The 25,597-nt window shown below is 44.1% G+C and overlaps 1 protein-coding gene across 3 annotated transcripts in view; it reads right to left on the bottom strand.

Annotated features, from left to right (window-relative positions):
* The window catches only part of MED13L (mediator complex subunit 13L), a 167,425-nt gene that overhangs the window by 23,415 nt on the left and 118,413 nt on the right, over positions 1 to 25,597 (bottom strand). For all 3 annotated transcript variants that reach the window (XM_064726640.1, XM_064726642.1, XM_064726641.1), the window contains 12 exons: positions 21,576 to 21,721; positions 20,280 to 20,474; positions 19,699 to 19,890; positions 15,663 to 15,825; positions 14,727 to 14,831; positions 11,750 to 12,478; positions 10,879 to 11,101; positions 10,333 to 10,438; positions 9,755 to 9,879; positions 8,488 to 8,587; positions 4,852 to 5,072; positions 1,582 to 1,787 (listed from right to left, as the gene is read on the bottom strand). In XM_064726640.1, the coding sequence (XP_064582710.1) occupies positions 1,582 to 1,787; positions 4,852 to 5,072; positions 8,488 to 8,587; positions 9,755 to 9,879; positions 10,333 to 10,438; positions 10,879 to 11,101; positions 11,750 to 12,478; positions 14,727 to 14,831; positions 15,663 to 15,825; positions 19,699 to 19,890; positions 20,280 to 20,474; positions 21,576 to 21,721 (2,511 nt within the window). The remainder of the gene's footprint in view (positions 1 to 1,581; positions 1,788 to 4,851; positions 5,073 to 8,487; positions 8,588 to 9,754; positions 9,880 to 10,332; positions 10,439 to 10,878; positions 11,102 to 11,749; positions 12,479 to 14,726; positions 14,832 to 15,662; positions 15,826 to 19,698; positions 19,891 to 20,279; positions 20,475 to 21,575; positions 21,722 to 25,597) is intronic.

Below are 25,597 nucleotides of genomic sequence, written 5' to 3'. Positions count from 1 at the left end.
GATCTGTCTTCTATCTGCAAGGACTCATTTCAATAAACAGGTAAAAAGGGACAAATCAAAGAAAAAGATCTTACTTTTCTCTTTCCACATCACTTCTGACCTGCTTACTTTTCTTGTAATGTGTTAATTACATATTAGAACAAGGAAAGAGTGTAAGATCTCAATGCTCAATGAGTCTCTGGATAAGGAAGGGGAAACAGGATTTTTCCATATTTGTCCTCATAGTGTATTTTGTGTGTCATTGGAAAGAACTAGCATTTGAATGCCCACCTATCATTAATGACTTGAAAAGGAAAACACTGAAGACCTCTTTCCTTACAACCATTTTATTACCTTGAACTGATGTGTGTCCAACTCAGAGCAGGAGAGGGGGAAAATAATGAAGCAGGGTCTGAAGGAGTTGTGGAGCTGCAGCAGAGTGTGTGCCTCAGACTAATAAGAAAAGGTGACCTAGAAACCCTGATTGGCAATCACCACTCTGTCGGAAGCCTGCAGTAATAATCCTCACTCTAATTGGATTAGATTGAAAATGAAAGGGTTTTTTCCCCCAACAAATACCTGAAATTAATAACCAGCTCAGGCCCGGTGCATCAGTTACTATTATGAAAAAACCTGAGAATTAAATTGCTCCCTAGGCACTATATCAAGGGTTTACAATTTCTTCTTTGCAATTCTTTTGAGAACACTGAAGGACCCTTTGGGGCTGCAAAAGGACTGATTTAAAGGATTTACAGACTGATTTAAAGATACACACTGCTTCCTCTAGAAGTGAAGTAGTGCAGCAGGAGACCTTTGTACTATTACTATGCTTTTTAAGAGGTTTTATTAATTTAATGGTGCAATTCTTGCTAGCTTTCAAAACCTCCAGCAATGAATTTCCTCCATAAACATTGCTAATTTCTGAGAACTGAATGAGGAATCCAAGCTTTGGAAATGAATGTCAGTGGTTCCCTGTAGGTCACAGCCCTCTCCTCTTTTGGTATCAGGAAGGGTGGGACAGGACAGGAATGGACCAACATCTGTCTGATCAGCAGCTCCCCACAGCCCCACTCAGGGACACCACAGGAGCTCAGAGGAGCTCCCATGGGAGCACAGACTGGGGAGCTCTCACAGGCCCACTCAACATTTCCAGAGCCTTCAGAATGGCAAATGGAATCACCAGGACCAGAGATCACCAGCTGGAGCTCAAAGTGACACAAGGGAGCCTGGCTGGAGGCTGAACATGGAAATGGGACAGCAGAGATGTGATGGGTTCAGTGCATTCATTTTGTTCCCCAACACTTGTGGTTTCAGCTGAATTACAATTATTTTCTTGTATCAGAAATTACCATTAACTCAGGCACTGCATGTTCCTGTTCTTTTAAAAGCACTGAGAGTGGACACACACTGTAACACCCCTGACTGCCAAAGCCAGGGTTAAATGTTCCTGCTCTCAGAACTGTTTTGATCTCAGTCAATGACAAACCTAAAAGGTTTAAAATACATTTGCAGGCTAAAGCACTGTCAATACAAACAACCATTTTAGTTACCCAGCTTTAGGCATGGGCTTGACAGCCCCATTTCCTCCAAGGCTGTACTTACTTGTAGCCATCTCTGATGAAAGTGGCTGCAGGTGGCAATGGAAGTTGTTCAATTTTTGGAGGGACAGCCCAAGAAGGCCTGAAGATGCAGGCATCTGGAATCTTCAGAGGTAGGAGGCACTGGCTGGGCAGGATCTTCAGTGGAGCAAACAGGGAAGAGCCCACGAAAGGTTGAAATGATGGAACTTTGTGCACGTACGAAAAATCCTGTAACACCAAGTGACCTTGGTTACAACAATGTGGTCAGGCTGCTCTTTAGATATTTTTTAAAATTAAAATCTATTGTACTGTTTGAACCCTCTACAATTACCTCTTTCCCCCAAAATGAACTATATCTCTTCCTTCTACAAGGTATTCAAGAGTAGTTCCTTCAAGGAAACTCAGCTGAGGCTCCCTGTTATCCTGAGATGCTGCACAGCTTTATGGCAGGAGCTTTCACAATTGCATCAGGCTCATTTCAGACAAGCTGTGCCTGAAACATGAGTAGTGCACTATGAAAATTTCACACTACCTAACTTTTAGCACCTCATTTAGGCACTTAAAAGGTTGATCTTTGCAAGACTTCTGTACTGACAGTGAGGAGAGGCTGCCACAGTGTGAGGAACCCTGAGGTGCCTTGAGGCAGCCTCTAATAACCCCCACTGTGGGGGTTCACATCACTTTGGCAATAACAGTGCACACTTTGTCAATCATTACATGGAGTGTTAAATCCAAATATCTAAACAATCCAGCAAACACAGTATTAACTATCAATGAAGTTCAGCCCAGCTGGGCTTGCAGTGACTGTCACATTTGCTTGCAGAGAGTGATGACAAGAACTTCAGCCAGAGTTTCTAGAGCTATTCCAGCTCTTTCAGGAGAACAGAATTAGTCCTCTTGAGGCACTACTGCAAAGTAAAAATCAGCATGAAAACAGTAACAGCAGTCTCAGTATTTAACATCTCATTAGAGCTTTGCATTTTTTCCCTTGCACCTTGTCAAGCATTGAGGGATGAGGAATGTGTGGATTTCTATCTCCAGCTGCTGAATGCTCAGCACAAGGAATCTGCTTCCATGTTCTCAGGATGATCAGCAATGGCTTTAGTGCTTGTTTCCCCCACTGGTGTGTATGAGCAGGTGTGACACACACAGAAGCAAGTCAATTGTGTTGTTGGAAATGTTCTCAGGCAGAATTGAAGTATTTTAATACTCCTGTAATGGCTGTGAGGGAGATTAAAATATCTTTGGTATCAGTGACGCCCTGAAATCTGCTCCCACTCCAAAACCTTCAGCTCAACAAATTCCAAGACAGACTTTTCTTTTTCCCAGGCCCAAGTTTTCCTATTCTTGAATAAACAATTTACTGCACAAGCAGAAGAGAAAAACCAGCAAGGTCTGTGGCAAGGCAAAGTCTTACAAACCTTATAAAAAAAACTTATTTCAAACCCTTGTAGTGGCATAACAACTTGTGGATGCACCAGCTCAAGATGGGCAATGGAGACTGTCCTGGAGCACACACTGAGGAGGAGCCTCTTCCCAGTGTGCCTCCAAGTGAGAGCTCAGGGAGGGAGGGAGGGAGGAAGGAGAGATCTGGCAGTACCAAAGCAGACTTGCACCATGTCCTGATGTCCAGCTGGCTTCTGCCATCAGGAGGGACACTGGGAATTCCCTCCCACATCTGCAAAGTCCCTTTCTCCACAGAAGTGCTGGGACAAGCTCCCCACAGCTCAGCCCTTGGCAGAGGAATAAGCTGGGAATTCTGGGGTCTGACTGGACACCCTGGACTGGCACCAAAACATGGCAGCACAACCCTGGAGTGCTGTCCCACACACTGTGCTGCTCCCTGGCAGGGACAGGGACTCCCTTCTCTCCCAGGGACAAAACTGAAAGCTCCTGTGGAAGAAGCCACCCTGTGGGACCTGCCACAGCCTCCCTTGCAGTCTGCCTGAGGGATGCTATTCCTGCTGGCAGGAAAATGTCCTGGCTGACAGCTGAGCACATCACTGACACTGAACAGAGGCATCCATCAGTGTCCTCACACCAACACACAGCCACCTCTTGTCCATGCAGCTGCAAGTGTGTCCCTGGCTCAGCAATGCAGACCCCTAAAAATCAGCCCTCAATCAATTCCAACTGGGCACAAAGGAGAGGGAAGGAGGTGGTGCTGGGGACAGAGACAGCTGCTGAAATAGAAGGGAGGCTGTGGCACAGGAGGGACAAGTGGGTCTGAAGGAGAAGAATTAGGCTATACAATCAAAGGCTGGGAATACCAAGAAACCAGAGTTAAAGTGGGCATCTCCCTTTTTATTCCCTGTGTAGAGAGCAGCTTGCTGCAGAACAACATGCTGTGCATTTCCACACAAAAAGTGCATTTTTTTACTTAAAAAAACCCCTCAGGCTGTATGCATGGAAATATGGCAACAGTACCTTCTGACAAAGGTGGCAAAAGGCAGCCCCAGAAGTTCAGTAATGCAGGACACACAGGCAGAATGATTTGTGCCCTGCTCTTACCCTGTGATGGAACAATGACACAACCAATGCATATCAGTGCTGATGCTGGGTCCCTCCATGGGATGCTATGGAGAAATGGCCACACTGGGATGTCACAGGAACCCAGAGTCCCCAGCTACAAACAGCTCTTTACTGAGACACTACAGGACTCGAGAGAGGAGGAACTAGGTGACATTACCTGACCTGTGTTATACAGAAAGTCAGATAAGAATGGTCCCATCTGGCCTTAAAACTTGTGAAGTAACATCAGCTGAAGAAGAAACAGAGCAAGTTCAACCCCTGGGCTTTCTCAGAGAGTTTCAACCCTAACCAAAAAAGGAACATTTCAGAGAGATAAAGGCAGCCTTTCTACATGCACCACTTTATCCCACAGTGTGCCAACCTGGCAGCGGGGAGGGGGCACAGCAAAGGTGCCACAGAGAAATTATCTAAAGAAATACATCATTTAACAGCTACTTAGCCACAAGTGTGGGGTTTTCCACACATGGACATTCTTTCTGTTAGGCACAGGGCTCATTTCACAGACAATACTGTTTGTTTCCTGAGAACACCCAGAACCACTACAAACATAATATTACAAAATGTCTACAGTTAAAATCAGACAAACAATTAAAAAGCTCTTCTACTAGAAAAGAATATTTTCCAGCTCCAGGCTAACAGGCTCTTTACACAGGTCCAGCTCACATTTGTTAGTTGCTACATACACTACATGGGACTTGTTTATAAAAATCAAAGTGTGCATAGAGGACTTTGCAAAAATCCCACATTTCTGGCATGTTACCTTAATTTCTTCAGGTTTAGGGCTACCTAATCCATCCTCCACCTCCATTTTAAACTCAGCCAGCTGTGTTGGAACCATGTTGACCATAGGACTCTCCATCATTCCCAAGGCAGTCACAGTCTCTGAACTTATTCCATCTTTGTAATTCATCACTGGGGAGAAGGCAGGGTGCTGTTCTAAAGAGGGTGGTGTTGGGAACATCCTTTGGAGATCTGCCACAGCTGAAGAGGATGAAATGACACAGTTAATCATTCAAATACAAATTCTCAAGGAAATTCAATAAAACAGAAGAGACAATTCAATGCTAGCTCTTATTTAATTAATTAAAAACTAGCAAAGCTTCTCCAGACTTACTGGGGTTCTGACAGCAGTCTAAGTGTAGGCCAAAAGTTAACTCCTAGGGATAAATTCCCCAAATTCCTGGGGATACTCTGCAAGGTTATTGTTCAGCAGAAACAGCAACCAGGTAGATGGACAAACAAATGCAGAGTTTACCAGCAACTAATAAATCCTTCATAACTGGAGAGCTGAATTGGCATTAACACCAAGCTCACCCCAGGGACTGTTTCTAAGAAGCCACAGAGGAGTTTCCTCCCTTTGCCAGAGCTGACCTAGCCCTAAACCAGGAGGCCTTTGGAATTCATGTGTCCTGAGCTGGATTTCTCCACTCAGTCACTGTAGCCTTGTCTGGTCCATGGCAACACAAATCCTGCCACAAACACAGGCAGCTCTGCCCAGGGCCAGACTTCCAGGCATCCCGAAGTTCCAGTGCCAGAGAAGCCACAAAATTATCATTTTCCATCACAAGACATTAAGCCAGGAAGATCCCTAAATGACTTCTCAGGAAATGAACACAATGGAATAATCCACTGTCTACTTTTCTTCTTTAAGCAGAACCAACCCCAACAGAGATGCTCTATACAGTGTAATGCAATCAAACACAAATCACAGCAAAGTCTTGCATGTTCTCCTCCCAGCTACAGCTTTCATATTTATTTTGTGTCACATTCAGCATAAATGGTCTCTTTTCCTGACTTAAATTAGGACAGATCCTCTCTGGACAAAACCGTAAGTGGTTAAGCACTGTAATTAGAGGAGGGTGAATTCCCACAAGTGTCTCCTCTTAGATACTTTTTTGGACAGATTTAATGCCCAATCCCATTTCCATACCCAAGCTGATAGGACACAAGGATACTCTTAGTAGCATCTGCAGCCTAAAGATTATGGAAAATTCATAAATTAATACACATGGGTTTCTGACTGGTCAACACTGTGTTGTAGAAATCCAAACAGGTAAGAAGAAGTACTGTTCTCAAAAACGAACAGAAAAAGGCAGAAATAAGAGATGGGATTAGAATTATCTATGGACTATGAATACCTGCACTAACAGCACATTTGTGTAGGATGCTGCAGCCTCAGGATGTGTCTCCACTCTACTTTAACAGAGCCAGCCCTGCATGGGATGCTTTTGTGCTCAGAGATGACACAGCCAGGCTACTGAACTCTTTAGACAAAGGGATACCACTCAAATAGGGGCAGTCCTCTCAAAATGCAGTTCTGTTGGTGATAGCTGTCCCAGCTGAACCCAGTCCTTCACAGTCTGGAGCAGCAGAGTAAACAATGGGCTATGAATTATTCCCACTCTGTCCATATTCTTTTTTCCCCACTCTTTCAGCATCTGAATTTAAAAGCCCTTAGTCTTGTCCTGATACAAGATAAATTAAAGCTGAAAAAAAGTTCAGCAGAATGGAAGAAACTCTTTTCCACCAACATTCGTATGGAATACAATGCTCAGGCTGGCAGCTGGATTGGCTCCCTCTGTTTCTCAGCAGAGAGAGGTGCTTTAGGCACTGGAAGGGGACAGGGAGGAAGGTGAAAATGAAGGGTGGCCAGTAGGGATTTATGATGCTGTACAAGGCACTTCAGCTCCCCACAGACACTGCTGTGCCTCCACAGCTGGTGGCAAGGCCACGGCTACAAGTGGAGTGTATCTGTTTAACTTCACACTACATCATTTTCTCACCTCCAGCTTACTCCACTTAGCAAAATTCTGCAGTGCAGATTCATAAAAAAGTTTAATTACAAAAAATCCCCCAACCCTACAGCAACAGGCAACTATCATCATTCATTTTCATGTGTGTCATGCTTGAAAAAGCTTTGCATATTTTAAAAAGCTATGGATCAACTAAACCTGTCAAAATCCAATCTCTGTATACTTCAGACTTCTACATTTGAGTAAATCAGCACAGCTTTTATGGGTCCATAAAACTCTGACTCATCTCCTTCAGACTGGTTTTTTTCTTCACCTCAATTTGTTCTCATTACCAGCTGAAGTTAATGAGGAGGTATTAAAGAATGATTTGCAGAGAGATTGGATTTCTGCTTATAGTGGCCACAGAAATCAAACACTCTTTCCTTCTCACCACAAAGTAATTTGTAATTTGATTTGTTACCATTGTACCAAAAATTCTCACCTTCCTCCTGTCCCACAAACACAGACACACTTCCCCTTCATCTCAAGAGAAATGCCACCAATAAAATCAGAGACCTGTTCAGGTCAGGAAAGCCCTCTGACACCATCGACTCCAACCGCTCCCAGCACTGCCAAGGCCCCACTGACCCAATGTCCCCAAGTGCCACATCCACAGGGCTGGTAAATCCCTCCACAGATGGGGACTGCAGCACTGCCTGGGCAGCTGTGCCAGGGCTTTACAACCCTTTCAGTGAAGGAATTTTCCCAATATCCAACCTGAGCCTCCCCTGGCACACCTGAGGTCACTCCCTCTCCTCCTGTCCCTGTTCCCTGGCAGCAGAGCCCGACCCCCCCAGCTGCCCTCTCCTGTCGGGTGCGAGAAATGCAGCAAAGCCCACAAACCTCAGAGCACAAGTTACCATTCCCAACAGCTGTTGGCACAGTCCTTAGAAAAAAAAACAATCTTATTTCATACAATTTCAGAAGTTTCCTGCACTCCCATAACCTCCCTTGTCCATGTGCAGAGACTGCACAAGCATCACTAGCACAATCACCTATAAAAGGTCCACACCATACCTCCAATTAGAACCCAGCACTTTGATTTTTATCAGCACTTCCAAATCCAGATTAAACCCTGAAGGTGATTTTAGTTTTAATCTGTCAAATGTTCAATGCAATTTTCTTCCAAGACAGGTTGCACCATCATGGCCATGGTTTTAAATTCTTCGATTTTGTTAAGTAGAAAGATTTATACTTAAAGAGGGATTTGGTAGTGGTGGAAGTGCCCAACAGTGAGCAGAGAAGAGAGAGAAAAGCTTCCAAAGGAAGATTTGTAACAAATCCCTCCCATAGTTCCAGACTAAGACAACAATGTCAACAGAAGAGTACTTCACATATCAGTAGGCATATTAAAAATCCATGTCTGTATTACCACTGCCTCATTAAAAGCTGGCAATTGCAGCACAGGAGCACCCTCAGTGAGCCCAGAGCCCCTGCAGGGCAGTGCAGTGATCCCAGAGCCCCTGCAGGGCTGTGCAGTGACCCAGAGCCCCTGCAGGGCTGTGCAGTGATCCCAGTGTCCCTGCAGGGCTGTGCAGTGACCCAGTGTCCCCACAGGGCAGTGCACTGAGCCGGGGGTGTGAGCAGAGCAGCTCGGTACTCACTGGGAGGATAAGGAACCGCGGTCCGGCCGTCCTTGCCCAGCGGCCGCTCCTCAGAGCCCGCTGCCGGCAGCTTGGAGGAGCGCAGGGCTGGGGACACGGCCTGCAACAGCAAACACTGCAGTCAGCACAGCCTCACACCTCTCGCTGGCACTGCACAGCAAACACCATGGCTGCTTTTCTACTCCCCCACCCGCTGCCCACAACGAGTCTGGATTTTTTCCCCTCTTTCAACACTAAAAACAAAAAGAAATATTTGCCTGTCTATATATCCCCCATAAACTGATGCATTCATATAACTATGCATTTTTATAGTTCTATACACGTACAAATTATATTCAAAATGTTATCACAAGCCCTGGGCTTGAAATGCATGTGGCTGCTCTATTTAATTCCATGTTTGGATTACTTCAAGGTAGTAATGGGAATATGACACAGAGTGAGCCCAACAGAGGCAAATGTTAAGACAGGAAAAACATTAGAGCTGTCCAGGTCAACTTCAGAGAAGAAAGTAATTTTTTATTTTGACAGAACAGCCCTCTGGTAGATTTGCATATTAACTGTGGCATCTGAAGTGCAGTTTGTGTGGAACCATAGTAAGGAAATTAGTGCACTTCTAAAGTCCTGTCAAGAACAAGGCATAAGACTTTTAAACACTGTTATGTACTAATAGTCACTTTAAAACCACCTTCTGTATCATTATGGTTGTATTAGATTATGCTTAAAGATAGGGACTATCCAAATCTTTGCCTTCCCAGGCAATTTACTGCCCCTCATAACTGATATAAATCTGCACTTCCCTCTGTATTTCCTAACATGCAGCAACTATTTCTCTTTGCACTGAAATGAAGTGCTTGGAGGAACATGAGGTAACATGACTCAGAGAATTACTGGAATCCTGTGAAGTTGAATTTATTTTTCTTTGGGCAGGTTCTCAGACAAGGTAAAAGAACCCAACACCAATTAATAAAACTTGGATCTTTTCCACCATAATTCTCAAACAAAAAAATTCTCAAGAAGCCCAGGACACAGAACTACATATAATGGATTTATAAAGCAACTGCATGCTCTCCCTATGGAAGCTCCTTACAGCCTGTCCATGGAGGCTGGATCTCCTGAAGGATCTCTCTCTTTGCCAGCAATCCTTCCTAGCTAAAATCCAAGCCCGCCTACCTGGAAACCCTCTCTCTTTCCCATGTCTTAGGGATAATCGTTCCCACTAGGAATCTGTTTCTTGGCCTACAGAACACTCATCCCCTCAAGGACTCACCCCAAGCTCATCCTCGTCGGAGTTGTCGAAGATGTTGTCGAGGTCGTGCAGGGACGGGGCCAGGTCGGTGACCTGGGTGAGGCTGCCGGAGCCGGCCCTGCCGGCAGCGCCCTCCTGCCGCGGGTCTGCCAGTGCAGGAGGAACGGCAACAGTCAGGGAAACTGAGGAAACTGAGCACCGGCAGGGAAACTGAGCACGGGCTGGGGAACAGCACGGGCAGGGAAACACAGCACGGGCAGGGAAACACAGCACGGGCAGGGAAACACAACAGGGGCAGCAGCACAACAACACTTTGCCCCCCAGCACTGAGCCCTCTGCTCTGCTGAAGCCCTGCAGGCTGAGCAGCGACCAGCCAGGGTCAGCCAAGAAACAAGGAAGGAGCTGTTGCTGCTCATTTAATATTCTAAAATATATATAATTGTTTTTATAAAAAGGACAAGGAAAATCACGTTTTTTCCAGCTTGGGACTGTCTGTAGCTCTGATGTTACAGACAAAAGTTCAGATGTGATTTTTCCCTCCACATGTTATGGCATATAGGTGTTTTTGCTTTGCAGACCAAATTAGAGCTGTAACTCACCAGTCTTAGGAGCAGAACTGAAAATGGACATGGCATCTTTTCCATCAGGAACTGGTGTGGAATGGCCCGTTGGGGGGAGTTCCTTGGTACCAATCCCATCTTCTGACTATACAAAAAATCAAAGAGATTTCATGGCTATGAATTTAAGCTATGTAAGAATAAATGCTTTCTTATGTCCAGCCAGACTCAGGGGTCTGAGTTAAATATAAGATTTACAAAAGATTCCATGGACATCATTGACCTCTGACAGCCAGTCCAGGTAATTAACCACCTCAAATTCTCCAGGAAAAAACATCTTTTAGAATGTTTGCTTGCACAGCCAAACACCAAAACAGCTCCATAAAGGATAAGATACATAAGGAGCATCGTGCAGGTAATAATATAAAATAATATTTTTTTAAAAAATTAAAAAAAAATATATATATATATGCCTGATCTTATTTTGTGGAACAGACTTGTGTCTTCCAGAGAGCTGTAGAGCAAACACTGTGCTACAGGAAAAATCCCACAAGAACATTAATGCCAAAGACTGGATTTGCACCTTACCTTGTTCTTTTTCAAAGGATCTTTCTCAGCCCCAAGTTTGCATTTTTTATTGACAGTGAAACTGTACTTGATGTCTCCATCTTCGAAGGTGTAAGGATCACTGGTGTCCCCCCAGCCTTCTCCAGGGGGTTGTAGTAGAGGCAAGGGGTCAAGATAGTTCAAGGTCTGCACTGGTTTCTGCTCTTCCAAAATTTTAAACCGTTTATTAGGTTGTGCTAAGAGCCTGAAGTGAAAATAAACAAGTAAGGCCAACATGAAACAAAACCAGCACGATCTGCAGCTGTCACACAAACACAGCTCACTCTATCCCCCTTGATCAAGTAGAAATGTTACAAGCACTACTCCCTCAAATAAAGGATGTATTGGATACATTTAAACATTAAATACCTTACCGTATTAAGGCCTACTTTGGGACAATGAAAGAAGAATCAATTTTGTCACTGTATAAACGAAAACACTTTGAAGTCCAGCCTTCCTATGTTTTTCAGGCTGAAACTCTTTTCAGCCTAGCAAACTCCACTGTAATTATCAAACCCAACAGTCTTTTAACTCAATAACTCTTCCTCAATTAATTTTTCCTATACATTTTCATTAACTACTCTCTCTGATGCGTTTTTTAAAATGCATTATCAGAATGCTACAGTAATTTTTAGGTTAGCAAAAAATACAAAAATAGGTTACACAGAGATTGATCAGTTCTTATAGTGTCCAACAGAAAGCCAGATATGGAAAAGGCAAGCATCCTGCACTAGAGTGTTTCTATTTAACTATTTGGTGCTCTCTGCAGCATCTGCGATGGTGAAGCCTTAGCCTTTCTCAGTTTGGGGATGATTAGAACTGCCCAGCTGCCCTGCTCAGAGTGCTCTCTCACCTTTTCAGTGCAGTGCTGTCAGGGTTGATCTCCATCCTGCCATCATACCTCTCACACGGCAGCTCTGGCGGCCGGAACTCGGGGTCGTCACTCGAAGGGACGCTGTAGGTCCTCCACATGTCCACGGCCTCGTTGCTCTGAGTTATGCCACAGTACAAGGCTGTCTCACTGACCTCTGCCATCAGAGGTAACCTCTGTCCCACCACAACTGTCCTGTCATCTAAGCTGGGCAGCGGCTGCAGCTCCAGCCCGCTGCCGTAGAGTGCTGGGTTCACAGGAACGGAAGGGGGGTCCAGGTTCTCTGCCTCCTGACCTCTGGGCTGGGGGCTCAGGGTGGGAGGCAGAGGGGAAGTGGGGGAATGGGGTGAATCCATAGGATTCATATTCATTTGCTTGCTTGCATTTCTAGTAGGTAGCGAGAGCGGCTTCTCGTATTTCCTGGAACTGGGGACTTCCAGGGCGGCCTCCATCCCGGCCAGGCCCAGCTTCTGCCCGGCCGCCTCCTGCTCCATGCAGAGCTCTTCAGTCACCGAGGGCCGATGGTGGAACGGCATCAGGGGCCTTTTCTGCAGCTTCTCTCCCTTGTCCTGCCGCTCGGTGGTTTTGTGCTTTGAGGAGGCAGGAGGGGGCAGTGCCGAGGCCGCCGCCGTCCCCACGGGGAAGCCGGGCTGGGGCAGCGTGGGGGGCCGGCCCGAGGCACCGGCGCAGCGCTGCTTGAACACCTTGTGCCTGCAGGAGGAGGAGAAAGCACTCACGGCATGCTCCGGGTCACCCACCGCAGGGGAAAGGCACAGCCAAAGAACAGCCCTGAGAAACCCCCTGTCTGCTCCTGATCTTTTAACAGCCTTTTAATTTCTGCCTGATGCAGAAAGTTCGAATAAATACTTGTAAATATTCAAAACAAAATAAAGCAGTAACATACAATCTTCTTACTGGCTTCATGTGGCTTTTTTCACTTTGTATTCAGTATCTTTGAGACTGAGAAGCACAAGATTGAATGTCAGTGTTTCAGGTCCTGCTAAAAAGTATTTTCATCATACTGATGATGATTCCCAATGATGTGACAACAGGGATATAACTCTGCCCGTACTTTTACTGGTCTTTTCTGTTGTTCAGGGCTTTTTGTTTAGCTGTTTATTTGATTTTATTAAGCTAAACAGAAATTGAAATATGTGTTTGTACTTAACATTGAAACCTGTTTAAAAATAAACACCACTTCAAAATGAATCACTCCATTCCTATTTTATGAACAACAGGACAACAAAAACCCATTTCAAAACATGTAATGTGCTTTTTACTTAAAAAGATAACCTACATGATCACAAGTGAAGTGGGCCACATTGGAGACACCCAACCCTGTATATGGGAGCAGACACAACATTTTGTGCTTGCTGTCCCTATTCCCTGGAAGCATCCAGGCTGTGTGGGGTTATCCCAGCTTTCTGCAGGGCTTTGCTGTTCCCAGGACACGCTGCAGATTCCCTGCAGCAGCAGATGGTCTGTGCCTGCAATCACCCTAATGTGCAGCTAATGCCCTGGTAACTGGAGATTTGCCTTAAGCATGTTCTTGTAACATTTCACTGCCTTAATTCTCCATCATTCACCGTATTTTAACTGACTGCAGAGAATTATTTCAGACATTTTGCTCTTCACACACCAAGCTGGGTCTGCAGGAGACTGAATTTGATGCTGAGTACCAGACAGCCCTTTGAGACTCCAGATCTAAGATCATATCCTGACATTTATCCAGTACATGGAATGGGCACAGAAATGACTAAAACAATTTCTATATGCCAGTAGCTGCTCAGGTTCTGCAGCTGCACACAAAGAACTTATTGCTGTTTGAAACCAGGTACTGCCTTCATTTTAAGGATAATGTTTCCATTTCCCAGATGCTGTGTTTACCAATTCCAGCATGATGCAGTTATCACTGGAGGGATGAACAGACAGTGTGAAATTCCAAGTGCAGCTGAACCTATCCATAGAACCAGGCTCCCACTGCCCACTGGTGATGCCCACACTTTCCAGGCAAAGCTGGACCTCAGTTTTCCACAGGAAACACTTGGCATTCTGACAAAACACTTATCTGTTCCAAATTCTTGAGTATATAAATACAAACAATGTGTATAATAGGGGGAAGAGTTACAGAAAGCATCTTCTAAGGTTGAACACCCACCTCTTCATCCCTTCCTCTGACTACACAAAGAACTGCATCCTTGAGGAATAACTTCTTTTGGTCAAGGTGCTTTTATCACCTATCTTACAAGTAGATGGTGACCTTGGGAATTAAGAATTTCAGTAGAAGTGTTTCACAGGACTATTTACTGCAAACTGGGGGCTTTTCTAGCCCTGTAACATCTCTCTGATAGTTTTAAGAATGGTTAAGCATATTGGTGATGATGGTTTGCCTTTCCTGAGTGAGGAGTTCTGGAATTCTAACCACCCAAAGATGACAGATAACTTTAATAACCTCCTAAAGTGTTTGTATGAGTGAGCTGTGAATTCTTTCTGATCCAGTGGCAGAGGGTGACCAGGCTGCCAAGGTTTCATATTCTCTTGTGTGGGTTTGGTGCCATGGCAGATTGACCAGAGGCACATGAAGTGATTTGCAGGGATGTTTTCCCTGTTCCTCCAAATATCAGGATGATCACAAACTTAGGAAGATCCTGCCCTCTTCACCACAGGCCTTAACCACTTAACCAAAGGTTACAGCTTTGAAAAGCTGCAGGATGAGTTCCTTATGAATGGGAACTATTGGAGTGATCCTGGCCCCAGTACCTTCATTTTTCCACTTGGATCCTGCAAGTGACAGTGGGCTGAGATGCAGATTCATCCCCCAAATGTGATCACAGGTTTGATATTACAATTTCCTCTTGTCTCAGCTAAAGCTGAGATAACTCCCTTCTATAATGTACCTCTGCCTGAATTAAGCAGGGGCCTCACAATAGGACAAATGTTTATTCTCTTCAAAGCTCACCTGGAACAAGAACAACTGACTCTTTGGACTGGATCCACAAAATCCCATGAAACACTATTGTTAGGAACTTCCTCCTCCAAATTTGCAGCTGTAATTTGATTCCTCCTGAAGAAGAGAAAATTATTTTAGTAATCACCACCTTTTGAAGAACAAAATTTTTAAAATGTACATAATTCATATATGTTCCCCTCAGATAAATTACTTCCTTCTACCTGACCTTTGAAATTGACAGCAAATCCCTGCACTGCTCCTTAAATTTACAGTTTGATTTATGTAGGAGCAAGGTCTCAGCTCTGTCAGATAACTCTGTCTGGAGTCCAAGTACAAGAAACAAGGGGAAAGCCATTTAAACTGTTTCTGGAAATTAGTCTGACATACCAAATGAGGAAATTGCATGGATATAGGAAAGAATAAATATTTCAGGGCTCACCATGCCATGATACACTTTAAATCTCCAGTACTAAAGGTCTATCATACTAACATCAATTTATACGCACTTGTCAATTGAAATTTTAGTCCAACTCATGTAAGGCTTCACAAATACTCCCCTTAGAGCCCTAAATATCAAATATATACAATGTGTTCTGCAGTCACCCAGCTTTCAGTGTAGTAACTACAACAGGAGATGGGAGCTGCCATCTCTAAATCTGAGAGCACTTGGCTGAAGGCACAACCTATAGATGTGTGACCTCAAGGACTGTCACAATTAGGGTACACAACTGCAAATTCAATGGGAAGTGTCAGGAGTTCTCAGCTGAACAGAGGGATAAATTTTCTTTAATAATACAACATTTTCTTTGATAACGATGTTTGGCATTATTAGCTCTGATTGGTGACAAAGGAACCCTGTAAAGAATAACATTAAGGCAAACTATGACAATTTTAGCTGTATATTATGTGTTATAAATAAGCAAAGCATGAGGACTGCTGCCATACTTGGACTGTGCCCTGTTGAGGATGCATTCCTTCCACACACGGTGAACAATACGGTTGTGAAATTTGGGAGTAATCTTGCTTGATTTCTTTGGACTGTGGACACTGACTGTCCCCTCCTGCACAGCTGGGTGGCTGATGCTGCTCTGAGAGCAGCCACTTTCTCCTGCAAGAGAAATAAAGCATTAATGTCAGAACTGTTCTTCATATTGTCACTTGCTATTTTTTCCTGGAAGTTTCTTAGCAGGCTGCTGACTACACCAATGTTCACATTCACTGGGAATGCTCAGAGCATCCTTACAAACATATTTAAAGCAACACTTCCTTTGAGGTAACAGAGATGGCACTGGGTTGTACCACAGGCATGCGCAATAGAGTTGTGCAAGTATTGCACCTCATGTGATGTGATACACTCTGTATATTCTATATCTCTGTGTATCTATAAAAATACACTCCCTAATAAATGGAGGTATTTTAGATAGCCCCTTCAGCTCTGGACTGAATCACTAAGAAATAGTGAAGACAGAGCTTTTTCATTATTATCCTGTATGTTAAACTTGAATTTATATAGTCTTTGGTGAGTTGCTTTAAAGACAAAATTTATTGTAATATGGATGGTCCTAAAAGTATCTATTAAGAAAACTAATAATAATTTATGTAGAATGTTTCAAAGCAAGGAACAGTTCTTTTTACTCAGTATTAAACCTCACTAAGGAAATGAATGTATCACTGATGCTCTCCTACAGACACAAGCTGGGAGAGCTGGGGGTGCTCAGTCTGGGGAAGAGAAGGCTCCAGGGAGAGTTCAGAGCCCCTTGCAGTGCCTAAAGGGGCTCCAGGAGAGAGGGGGACAAGGGACAGAGGGACAGGACACAGGGAATGGCTTCCCACTGCCAGAGGGCAGGGACAGATTGGGAAGGAATTGTTCCTTGGGAGCGTGGGCAGGCCCTGGCACAGAGGCTGTGGCTGCCTCTGCATCCCTGGCAGTGCCCAAGGCCAGGCTGGACAGGGCTTGGAGCAGCCTGGGATAGTGGGAGGTGTCCCCGCCCATGGCAGGGGGTGGATTGAGGCTGAGGTCCTTTCCAACCCAAACCAGTCTGGGATGCTGTGCCATTTCCTTACAATATGCTTGAACTGAAATACTAAAATCAAAACTGGCTTTATTGAGATTTTCCACTTGAGATCTACACTACTACAGAAATTTCCAACAGCTTATCACCAGTAGATACACTATTAACACAGCATACTATATTCTCAGTATGTATTTTCTGTTATCAAAGAGATAACAAATGAAGATATTACTTCAACATGTTTGAAAGCCTGAAAACTCTCTCCACTCCATTCCTTCCTGTGATGCAGCAGCTTTTACCAGCTATTGTACAAGCAGATGCAAGTTCCTGCCCTGCAACGTGTTTCTGTTTAGCTGCACTCCAGCACATCCATCCTGCCAAGGCCGAGCTGCAGCAGCAGAGGGAGCTTTGGGTCCGCCGGCCCGGGCAGGAGTCGCTGCTCCGGGCTGGAACAGCCAGGAGGGATCTGCTGCATTTTCACAAGGTCACACCAGGGTACAGAACACTTCGTCCTCCGCTGACGCAACCCAAGCAGCCTCAAGTGTGAAGTGCTGAGGGGACTCAGAGCTGCACATCACTGCAGCTAACAGGGAATGCTGCTGCTGGCTGCCAGGTGATTTGCAAAACACAGCTTCTGAAATGGTGCACAAGCTGCCTGACGCTGCATCTTTGATTATTCACGTTATGTATTTCTTTCTCCAGTTAGATCTTCCCTGTTTATCTTTCTGTAAAGTCCAACATGGAAACCCCTGGCCATACTGAGGCTTGTGCCTCTAACCATGTACTTCACTGGCTTTCAAATGTTCTCCAGCAAGTGGGAACTTGACAGATGATCAAAAAACAAACAGGTCAGAACTTCAGAACTGGCAAATGTACCCTCCTTTGGAGAAGGGGAGAAGGAACGTGTGTATAGACAAACATCACATGGACACAGAGGCATCACGTGTCAGCAGCAGGGGGAAAACAAGGACAAGTCTGATGGGAAGGGAAGGACAGGAGGCACAAGAGGATAACCAAGGAACTACCAGGGCTTTCAATTTACATTGGAATGCATTAATTATTGCTTTTTTAAATTATGTAATATTTTTATACTATACAGTACAGTAATATACAGCATAACAGGAGACAGAACTGCACAGCAGGAAAAATCACTTTGTTCTCACACACTGACACTAATTTTTGTCCATGAACATCCCTGGCACAGTCCTGGAACACACAGAGATACCTCTGGCAGGTAATGGTGCAGTGAATGGAGGACACAGCAGCCCCCACCAGAGGCCACCACACTGCCCCTGCAGTCCAGACTGGTTCCACTGGTGAAAAATGCCACTCACCAGTTCCAGTAACAACTTGTTTTGTTACATGCTTTAGACACAACCATGGAAAATGTGATTAAAAGAGAACTGAAGAGATCATCTAGTCCAGTCCTTGCTTTAAAGCTGGATCAACAAATTTAACTGATCTGTTTCTTAAAAACAACCTTACAAAATGCCCCCACCAAACCTCCCGAAACCCATCTGCTAATGGAACTTCTGTAGCTTTCCAACAGCCAATTTATTCCAACATTTCATTATCCTTCCTCAGAGCAAGTTATTCCTCCTGTTTAACCTAGTTTTGCTTCACTCCAGTTTAGATTCATTACATACTGGTTGCAGAGAAAAGCCTATTCTTTTTCTCCTTGAAATTCCACTTCTCTAGACTAAACCACCTCAATTCTGTCCATCCTTTCCTGTAGGTCCTGTTTGCAAAATCCAGGCTCACTCTCACTGCACTTTCTTGAACTTCAGTCAGTTTGTCCACATCTTTAGGTGCTCCAAACTGGACATGGCACTAAACCCACGTTTTAAACAGTATTGGGCAGAACTGAAGTATTATTCCTGTGCCTCACACTAATCCAGTTTCTGGGTCCCATTAGTGATTCTGGACTGCATGACATGCTTTTCCAATCCATTTCTCCAGTTTTTCAAGGTCTTTTAAAATGGTTTTTGATAAAAAAAGAATTCTTTCATTGTTTGCTGGAGAGGCATCCCTCTGATACAAATTCATGCTGCCCTCAAACAATAGCAGAGATCAAACAGAAGCTGTGACTGCCGGATTGGACAACATCAACACTTTTATATAAAATACAGTTTATGAATATTCAAAAATAGAATCCTCCTTGTAATACTGTACAAGTGTAAAGGGTTTTGAAAATCTTAAAAATACAATAGCACATTAAAATATGCATCAATACTTGAACAGAGATTGTTATTTAAATGGTGATTGTCTTGCTTCAGTTAGTCATTAATTGGCTTCTGGCTTATTTTAACTCTCAGTTCCTTTGAAAAACACAATTCCAAGTGAATTTACATCTCATATTCTGACTTATTAGCAGTAAATACTAAATACTTTGATTGTCTTCATCTATAGGCTCTAATCACGGACAAGTGAATCCAGACATGTTTTCTTTGCCTTTGCACCAAGGTTCAAAGGTTGGACTTGATGATCTTAGAGTTCCATCCTCAATGGCTGTTATTCCAGGACTGACCCTGTTGATGTGACAGAACTGTCTCATAAAGGCTAAGCTTGGGAGCTCCTCAATGAGGGCATAACAAGGATTCTTTGGCCCCATTTGGCTGCACAGTCTCACAGAAACTTGTAGGGCCTTTGTGTCTGATACTTTATTGCTCTGTGAATTTTAGCAAGTGCTGCCCAACAGGTTAAAAAAATTTCCAAGTTCAAGCAGAAGGTTGCCCAGTGGTGAGAGGTTTGTGTTGCTTTGCAGCACTGCACACAGATGTACCTACAGGAAATGGAGCTGAACTGAATTTACCCTGTTTTGTGTAAAGGGGTGTTCTCAGCACTGGCTTCCCTTCACCACACACCCACAAAGTCCCCCCCAGCCCTCCTCCCCTGCCTGCCTTTACCCTGCCCCTGCTCACACATGCACTCCCCAGAGTGTGAGCCCATCTCCCCAGCCCGCTGCTTACCCATAACAGCCTGCTCTGGAGAGGTGGGGGGAGTCAGGGGCATCCCACAGGTACTGACAGGATCCTTCACGCTTCCAAGCCCCTGCTGTCCCACATTTATATGGCCTGCAGCACTGGCAGAGCTCTGTGACACCGGGATGTCACTCTGGGAGATGAGAACAAAGGCTGAAGGATACACCATCCTCACGCCCCCTGCAGAGAGATGGAAAACCACAAGTCTTAGACACACCTGATAATATCCAGCAACCACAGCTACTTCCACTTGTTTTCAATGTCAATTTGACAAAACTTATTATCTGAAATACAAAGAGCTAAGAATTTCCATGCTAATATACATCCAGCCCTCTGTAACCAGCACAGAGCTGAAACAAGTAGCTCAATCCAGTGAATAATGGCATCAGGGATACAGGGAGTACAAAAGCTTGAGGCGACAGAACTACTCAGATGTTCTGGTGTCAAGAGAGCTACAAGAGAATATAGGAAAATTATAATGGCTCTTTCTGATTAATTAGATGACTTTTTTTTTTTTTTCCAAATCATGAGGAGGAAAATAATCCTTCAGGCAGAATATTGAAACTTACCAACAATGACTTCAACTGCCACAGGGAAATCGTTGTCATATCCCAGTTCTTCCTCCTCTTTCATGCCTTCCTTTTTCTTCAGCACCATGGGGTAGAAATACTGCCACTCCTCCATCAGCTTCCGAGTGGCAGGGTCTGACATCTTGTACGACTGGCCCGTCAGGGTCCCGTTCAGGCCGTAAGGGCTCACCAGCACTGCAACACAACAAAGAGCAGCCCTGAAGGACTCAGCAGCACTGCAGGAGAACAAGCAACAATCCCACAGCAGGGCTGCTCCAGCTCTGCCTGAGGACTGAAGGGTCCAGGGAAAGCCACTGCAAAACCCAGTGCAGGTGTGAATCCAAAGCCACAGAGCACTGAGCCCTCCTGAGCTGACACAGGACTCTGTGGCAGTTTGGGTTCATCATTTCCACTGTGAATGAAATTCCAGCAACCCCAGTGTAGTGAAATAGCATTCAGGGATGAGCACTCATGGAAAGAAGAGAGGACCGCGACATTTGAAACTTCTCAGCTTTAAAAAGGATAGATAATACATAAACAAGAGTCACAACAAACAAGGAAAATGACTTGCTTAACAACAGGTATTTCCATTCTGACTCAATTTCATTTTTAGTTGTATTTGAGTCATGAATTCAGCTCACTGAAATAAAATGTATGACTGAAGTGCCTGAGCCTCTGTCAAAGCTTTATATGTAGACACAAAATGTTTTCAATAAAGCTTCTATAAATTAACATCTCTAAAAATGATCATTTCATGTGTCTCTGGGTGTTTTTTTTTACTCTGTGTTGAACTTTACTAAGATTTCTTGCTTTAATTGCTTTGAAATTATAATTTCAGACTGTAGTAAAGACAGCATAACGCAATGACTCAAAATTCTTAATGTTTTTCTTTTTTTTTTTAGAGCATCACATGAAAACTGCATTATGAATTTACTAAGCCATCAACTTTAATTCTGTAAAATTTTAATTTCTTACACTGGCAAATAAATAGTCACATATACTTGAAGTTTTCCAATGTTTCTGCTACATTTCCACACCCACCCCGTGTTTTTAAAATAAATCAGTAAATAGTTGCCAATGTATGAATGAAAATCAGTCCTGAACCAGATAAGCTCAGTATTTGCATCCACATAGGATTCACAGAGAGACCATGTCAGAAAACCACATGTGTGCACTGACTTTCTTAAATACTAAGTATTTTAAAACTGAAACGATGGATTGGTTTGGCATGGAAGGTTACCAAGGATGTGAACAGACAGCAAGCTCTGGAGAACCATGCCCCGGGGAGCTCGGTACCTTGGAAGGGCGAGGGGGAGCTCTGGGCCATCTGGATGTGCTCCTCGGTGATCAGGTAGATGGGCTGGTGCTGGGCGATCTCCACGCTCGTGCACACGTTGCTCTCCCCGTGCAGGAAGAACGTGAAGGCACACGACAAGTGCTCACTGCAGGGCACAGGAGACAAAAGGAAACATTTATCGGTGTTAATGGGCTCCGGCAGGGAAATTCTGAGCTCCGAGACCAAGCACACACCCTCCCGTCCTGTCCTTGCCTGGCCGGGAATCTACAAACAGAGGGATCTCTCACAATAACTGACAAACAACTGACAGTGTTGGCAGCTGTCTCATCGATGTGTTTTCTTACTTGTTTCATTACAAATAAATGGGATTTTAACTAGAATTCAAGGGGTAAAATCATGGGTCTTTAGAAATTCTTCGAAGTTCACCCTGTGAGAAATAGCCACTCACTTTTCATAAATTTAGATAGGTGTATTAAACCTTACCAAAAATACAACAGAAGACTGAATAGAGAAAAGGTTACAGCACCAGGAGGAAAGGATTTTCCCCACCATGTGCTTCCCCACACAATGGAGATTTTGCCTTTTAACCCTTTAACCCTTCCCAAAATTCTGTCCATCGACTCCTTCACCATCCAGTGGTGGAGTTTACTTTCTCAAACCTTGATTGGAGGTCAGATGTCACCACAGTGACAAGCCGACCCTCCCAAATATCCCAACCCCGGCTGTCCCTTGATAACAACTCAAGGAGTAAAAAAACCCTTTTTCTTAACCTATATCCATGATATTTGTCTGTTAATTGTGAGGGTCAACTCATCTATCACAACCCCACAATGAGGTCCAGCTGAAAAGAAACAAAGGAATAGGAAAGATGTTTGCCTAACATCTAATGAGAATCTTGATTAAAAAGTATAAAAGCACATGAATATTAAAGAAAGTTGTCAACAACCTAAGGTGAACCATGGATTTGCCACTGCTGACCAAATTTAACTTGAAATGAACTGTATTGAAAATGTTTTCACTTCATTCTACCCACAGAGTGATTCACATCACAGCAAAGTATTTGCTTAAATATTCCTTGCTACAAAGCCACAAGAAAAAAAGAAAACAAAGCACACTTCATGTTTTTAATCCTCATTTTAATCAACTAAAAATGTACAGAGCTGCAGTAAGTGTGCAGAGATTTCCCTGTCCAGTTCAAGAGCTGTGCACAGTTTTATGGGTGTTGGCTTTGGCACAGGGCCAGCCCTAACGGGACCTGTTTTACACACAGCTCTCACGACCTGCACCAAGAGCAAAAACCAGAGGCAATTACAACATTCTCAGTCCAGTGTTCAATTCAACCAACTGCTCTGCTACTGCTGCCCGGTGCTTTTAAACAAAGGCACTGATGGTCTAGAACTGGGAGCTGCTCTAATCTCTCTAAATCTCTGAATGATTCCACAGAGTAACTTCTCATGCTGTAGCCCAAGTTACTCTTCTGTGAAGCTCAAATCCTACCACAAAAAGAGACCAGAAGAAAAAGTTCAGCTGAGAAAAGGTTACTGCAATGCCAGGCAACAGCCACACTTTCCTGGTGCTGCCATCCATGATTCTGAAGTACTTTGTAACAATAATTCCAGTAAATAAAAGGTTTCATTATGTTTCAATTTTCACAAAGGAAAGAAATTTCACTGTGCTCAGTGATGAAGTGGGAAATGGATTGTTATGTTACATGGGGGGAAGGGAGGGAACAGGACATGGCACAAAACGGGTCAGACTCCAGGTATTTCTATCCTGCCCCAAGAAGAGAAGCAAATCAATTAACGTAATAAAACCCCCTGAACAGTGGATTTCTGCACATACAAGAAATACAAAATTACAGCAAAGTCCAATCATTTAAACAAAGTCCATTAGTTTCCCTACACAGCGTGAACACCTTTAATATAAAGAAGGTTTTAATAAATAAAAACCCCATGAGATTTCTGGTGTAAGATAAGTGGGAATAATGTCTGCAGAGAGTTCACGTGCAGCAGGTCAGCATTTCCAAAGCAGAGAGCAAAGCTGGTTTTTTTAGCTCCTGTCTTTAGGATACACACAGAAACACTCTGGATTCTGCAAGCTTCCTACAGGATTTAACTGTGGGTCTTGCTTGGCTGCTATTGAACTGAAGGGAAAAAATTGAGACCATCCAGGGAGACTCTCAAGCGTCTTGCAAAGTGCTCTGGCATGAACAAATCATGTGAAATCTTATGCAACACTCACAGCTACCCAGCAACACTGTGAGGATAAGGAATACACCAAATCAGAGCTTGAAAGTCAAAGATTCATTTGGTTTTGGAGGGCAGGCTTTCAAGTGAGAATCACCTAACAGCAGAATTAGTAACTGAGATTACAGAATTAGACAGCTCCAGACTAGGAGTACAGACAACTAACTATGGGGGGAAGAGGGGAACAACAAAGCTCACTCAGTGCAGCAGTGCCCTCCTTCAGCCCAGAGCTGCTGGCACAAGCCCCCCTGGCCCAGCAGGGGCAGCTCCAGCCAGGCCCTGTGTCCTGTGCCCTCCCTGGCTCCCCACAGCTCTGCCAGAGCACAGGCACTGACACACGAGTGAAGCTCCCTCTGGTGCCAGTCACTGCCACAAGCTCAGCTTTCAAGACCAAAAATAATCAAGATCAAGGCCTGAGGACTTCCTGCAGTCCCCAGGTGTAAGTTTCCTTTAGTAACAAATAAGAATTTCATTTGGGCTGTGTCCCACTCCACCATGTGCTCCCAGCCCCCTGACACTCCTGCATGCAGCACAGCTCACACCATTCCTGAAATACCAGCCCAAAGAAATCACTCTGGCTACAAATGTGAGCCAGATCTTGGAATAAAATCCAAGTGGAGAAACCTCACCCAGCTCCAAGCAGCCAGCCCTTCACACAGCCCCAGCACAAGGCTTCACCTGATCCACTGAGCTCCACTGTACCTATAAAGTTCCAAAACTCACAAATTGCTCAGACCGTCACCAGAGTCTTCCAAGATTACCAATATCCAGTTTTCCTACAAGATCCACTTCTCTTTGCACCAACAAAAAACCGAACACAATATGCAGATCAGATCAGGATTCCAAAAAACATTCAACATGATGTTCAGACTGATTTTTTATTTTATTTACATTTATTTCAACCCAGTTCAAAAAGTGAAGTTGACAGGCTTTTGAGAAGTCCCACTCTGCAGGTATTTAATCAGTCTCATTTCTGTATTCTTTTCTGATCCGATGATAAAACTATCAGAAACCATCAGGAAGGTACATGAAATGGCTTCCAAATGATCTCCCTACTCCTCAGAGTCTGTTGGGCACCTCGAGCTGCCAGCTCAGGACAAGAACAATAATGCAAATGTTGCTATTCTTGCACAGCTGTGCTGTACATTCCCTTTGCACACACTAAGGAATCACACCAGGAACACAGGGCAGTCAAAGGCACAGTTTGACTCCTCTGACTCTGTTAATAATAAATTTACTTTATACCTTTAAATTTGAGCCTGTTTTGCCCTTAAAGTGTTTTCTCCCAGCCTTTATCTCAACTCATGAACCTCTTTTTCCCCCTCCTCTGCCCACCTGCAGCAGAGAACAGCGAGTGAACAGTTTTTGTGGGTACCTGGCATTTCAGCCAGTGCCAAACCACAACAGAGAGCAAATGTGTGCCAGTACTCTGGTCACACCATGCAGGAACTCTTTTTTACAGGTATTTCAGAATCCATTTTTTGCTTTCCCAGTGCCTTACAGCTGCCTTGGTTAGGATGTCATCTCCCTCAGTGGAATGCATAGAACACATACAGATTATTTGTTATTTTCAACTGTGGCTGCATGAAAGGTGAGGTGGGAGAAATGTTGAGCACTGGTCTGCAGCCAGCAGAACACTCTGGCACACACCTTCAACAATATTTCCACTACCTTCACTGAGACTTGTGTGCTAAAATTAAAACAACTGATTAAATAAAAGGTATCTATTAACAGAAATGCAAAGAAATAGCAATGTCAAATAACCTTCTGTAACA

This window comes from Zonotrichia leucophrys, chromosome 15 (assembly GCF_028769735.1).
Source record: "Zonotrichia leucophrys gambelii isolate GWCS_2022_RI chromosome 15, RI_Zleu_2.0, whole genome shotgun sequence".
Taxonomy (NCBI): domain Eukaryota; kingdom Metazoa; phylum Chordata; class Aves; order Passeriformes; family Passerellidae; genus Zonotrichia; species Zonotrichia leucophrys.
This window is presented reverse-complemented; position numbering and strand designations above follow the sequence as displayed.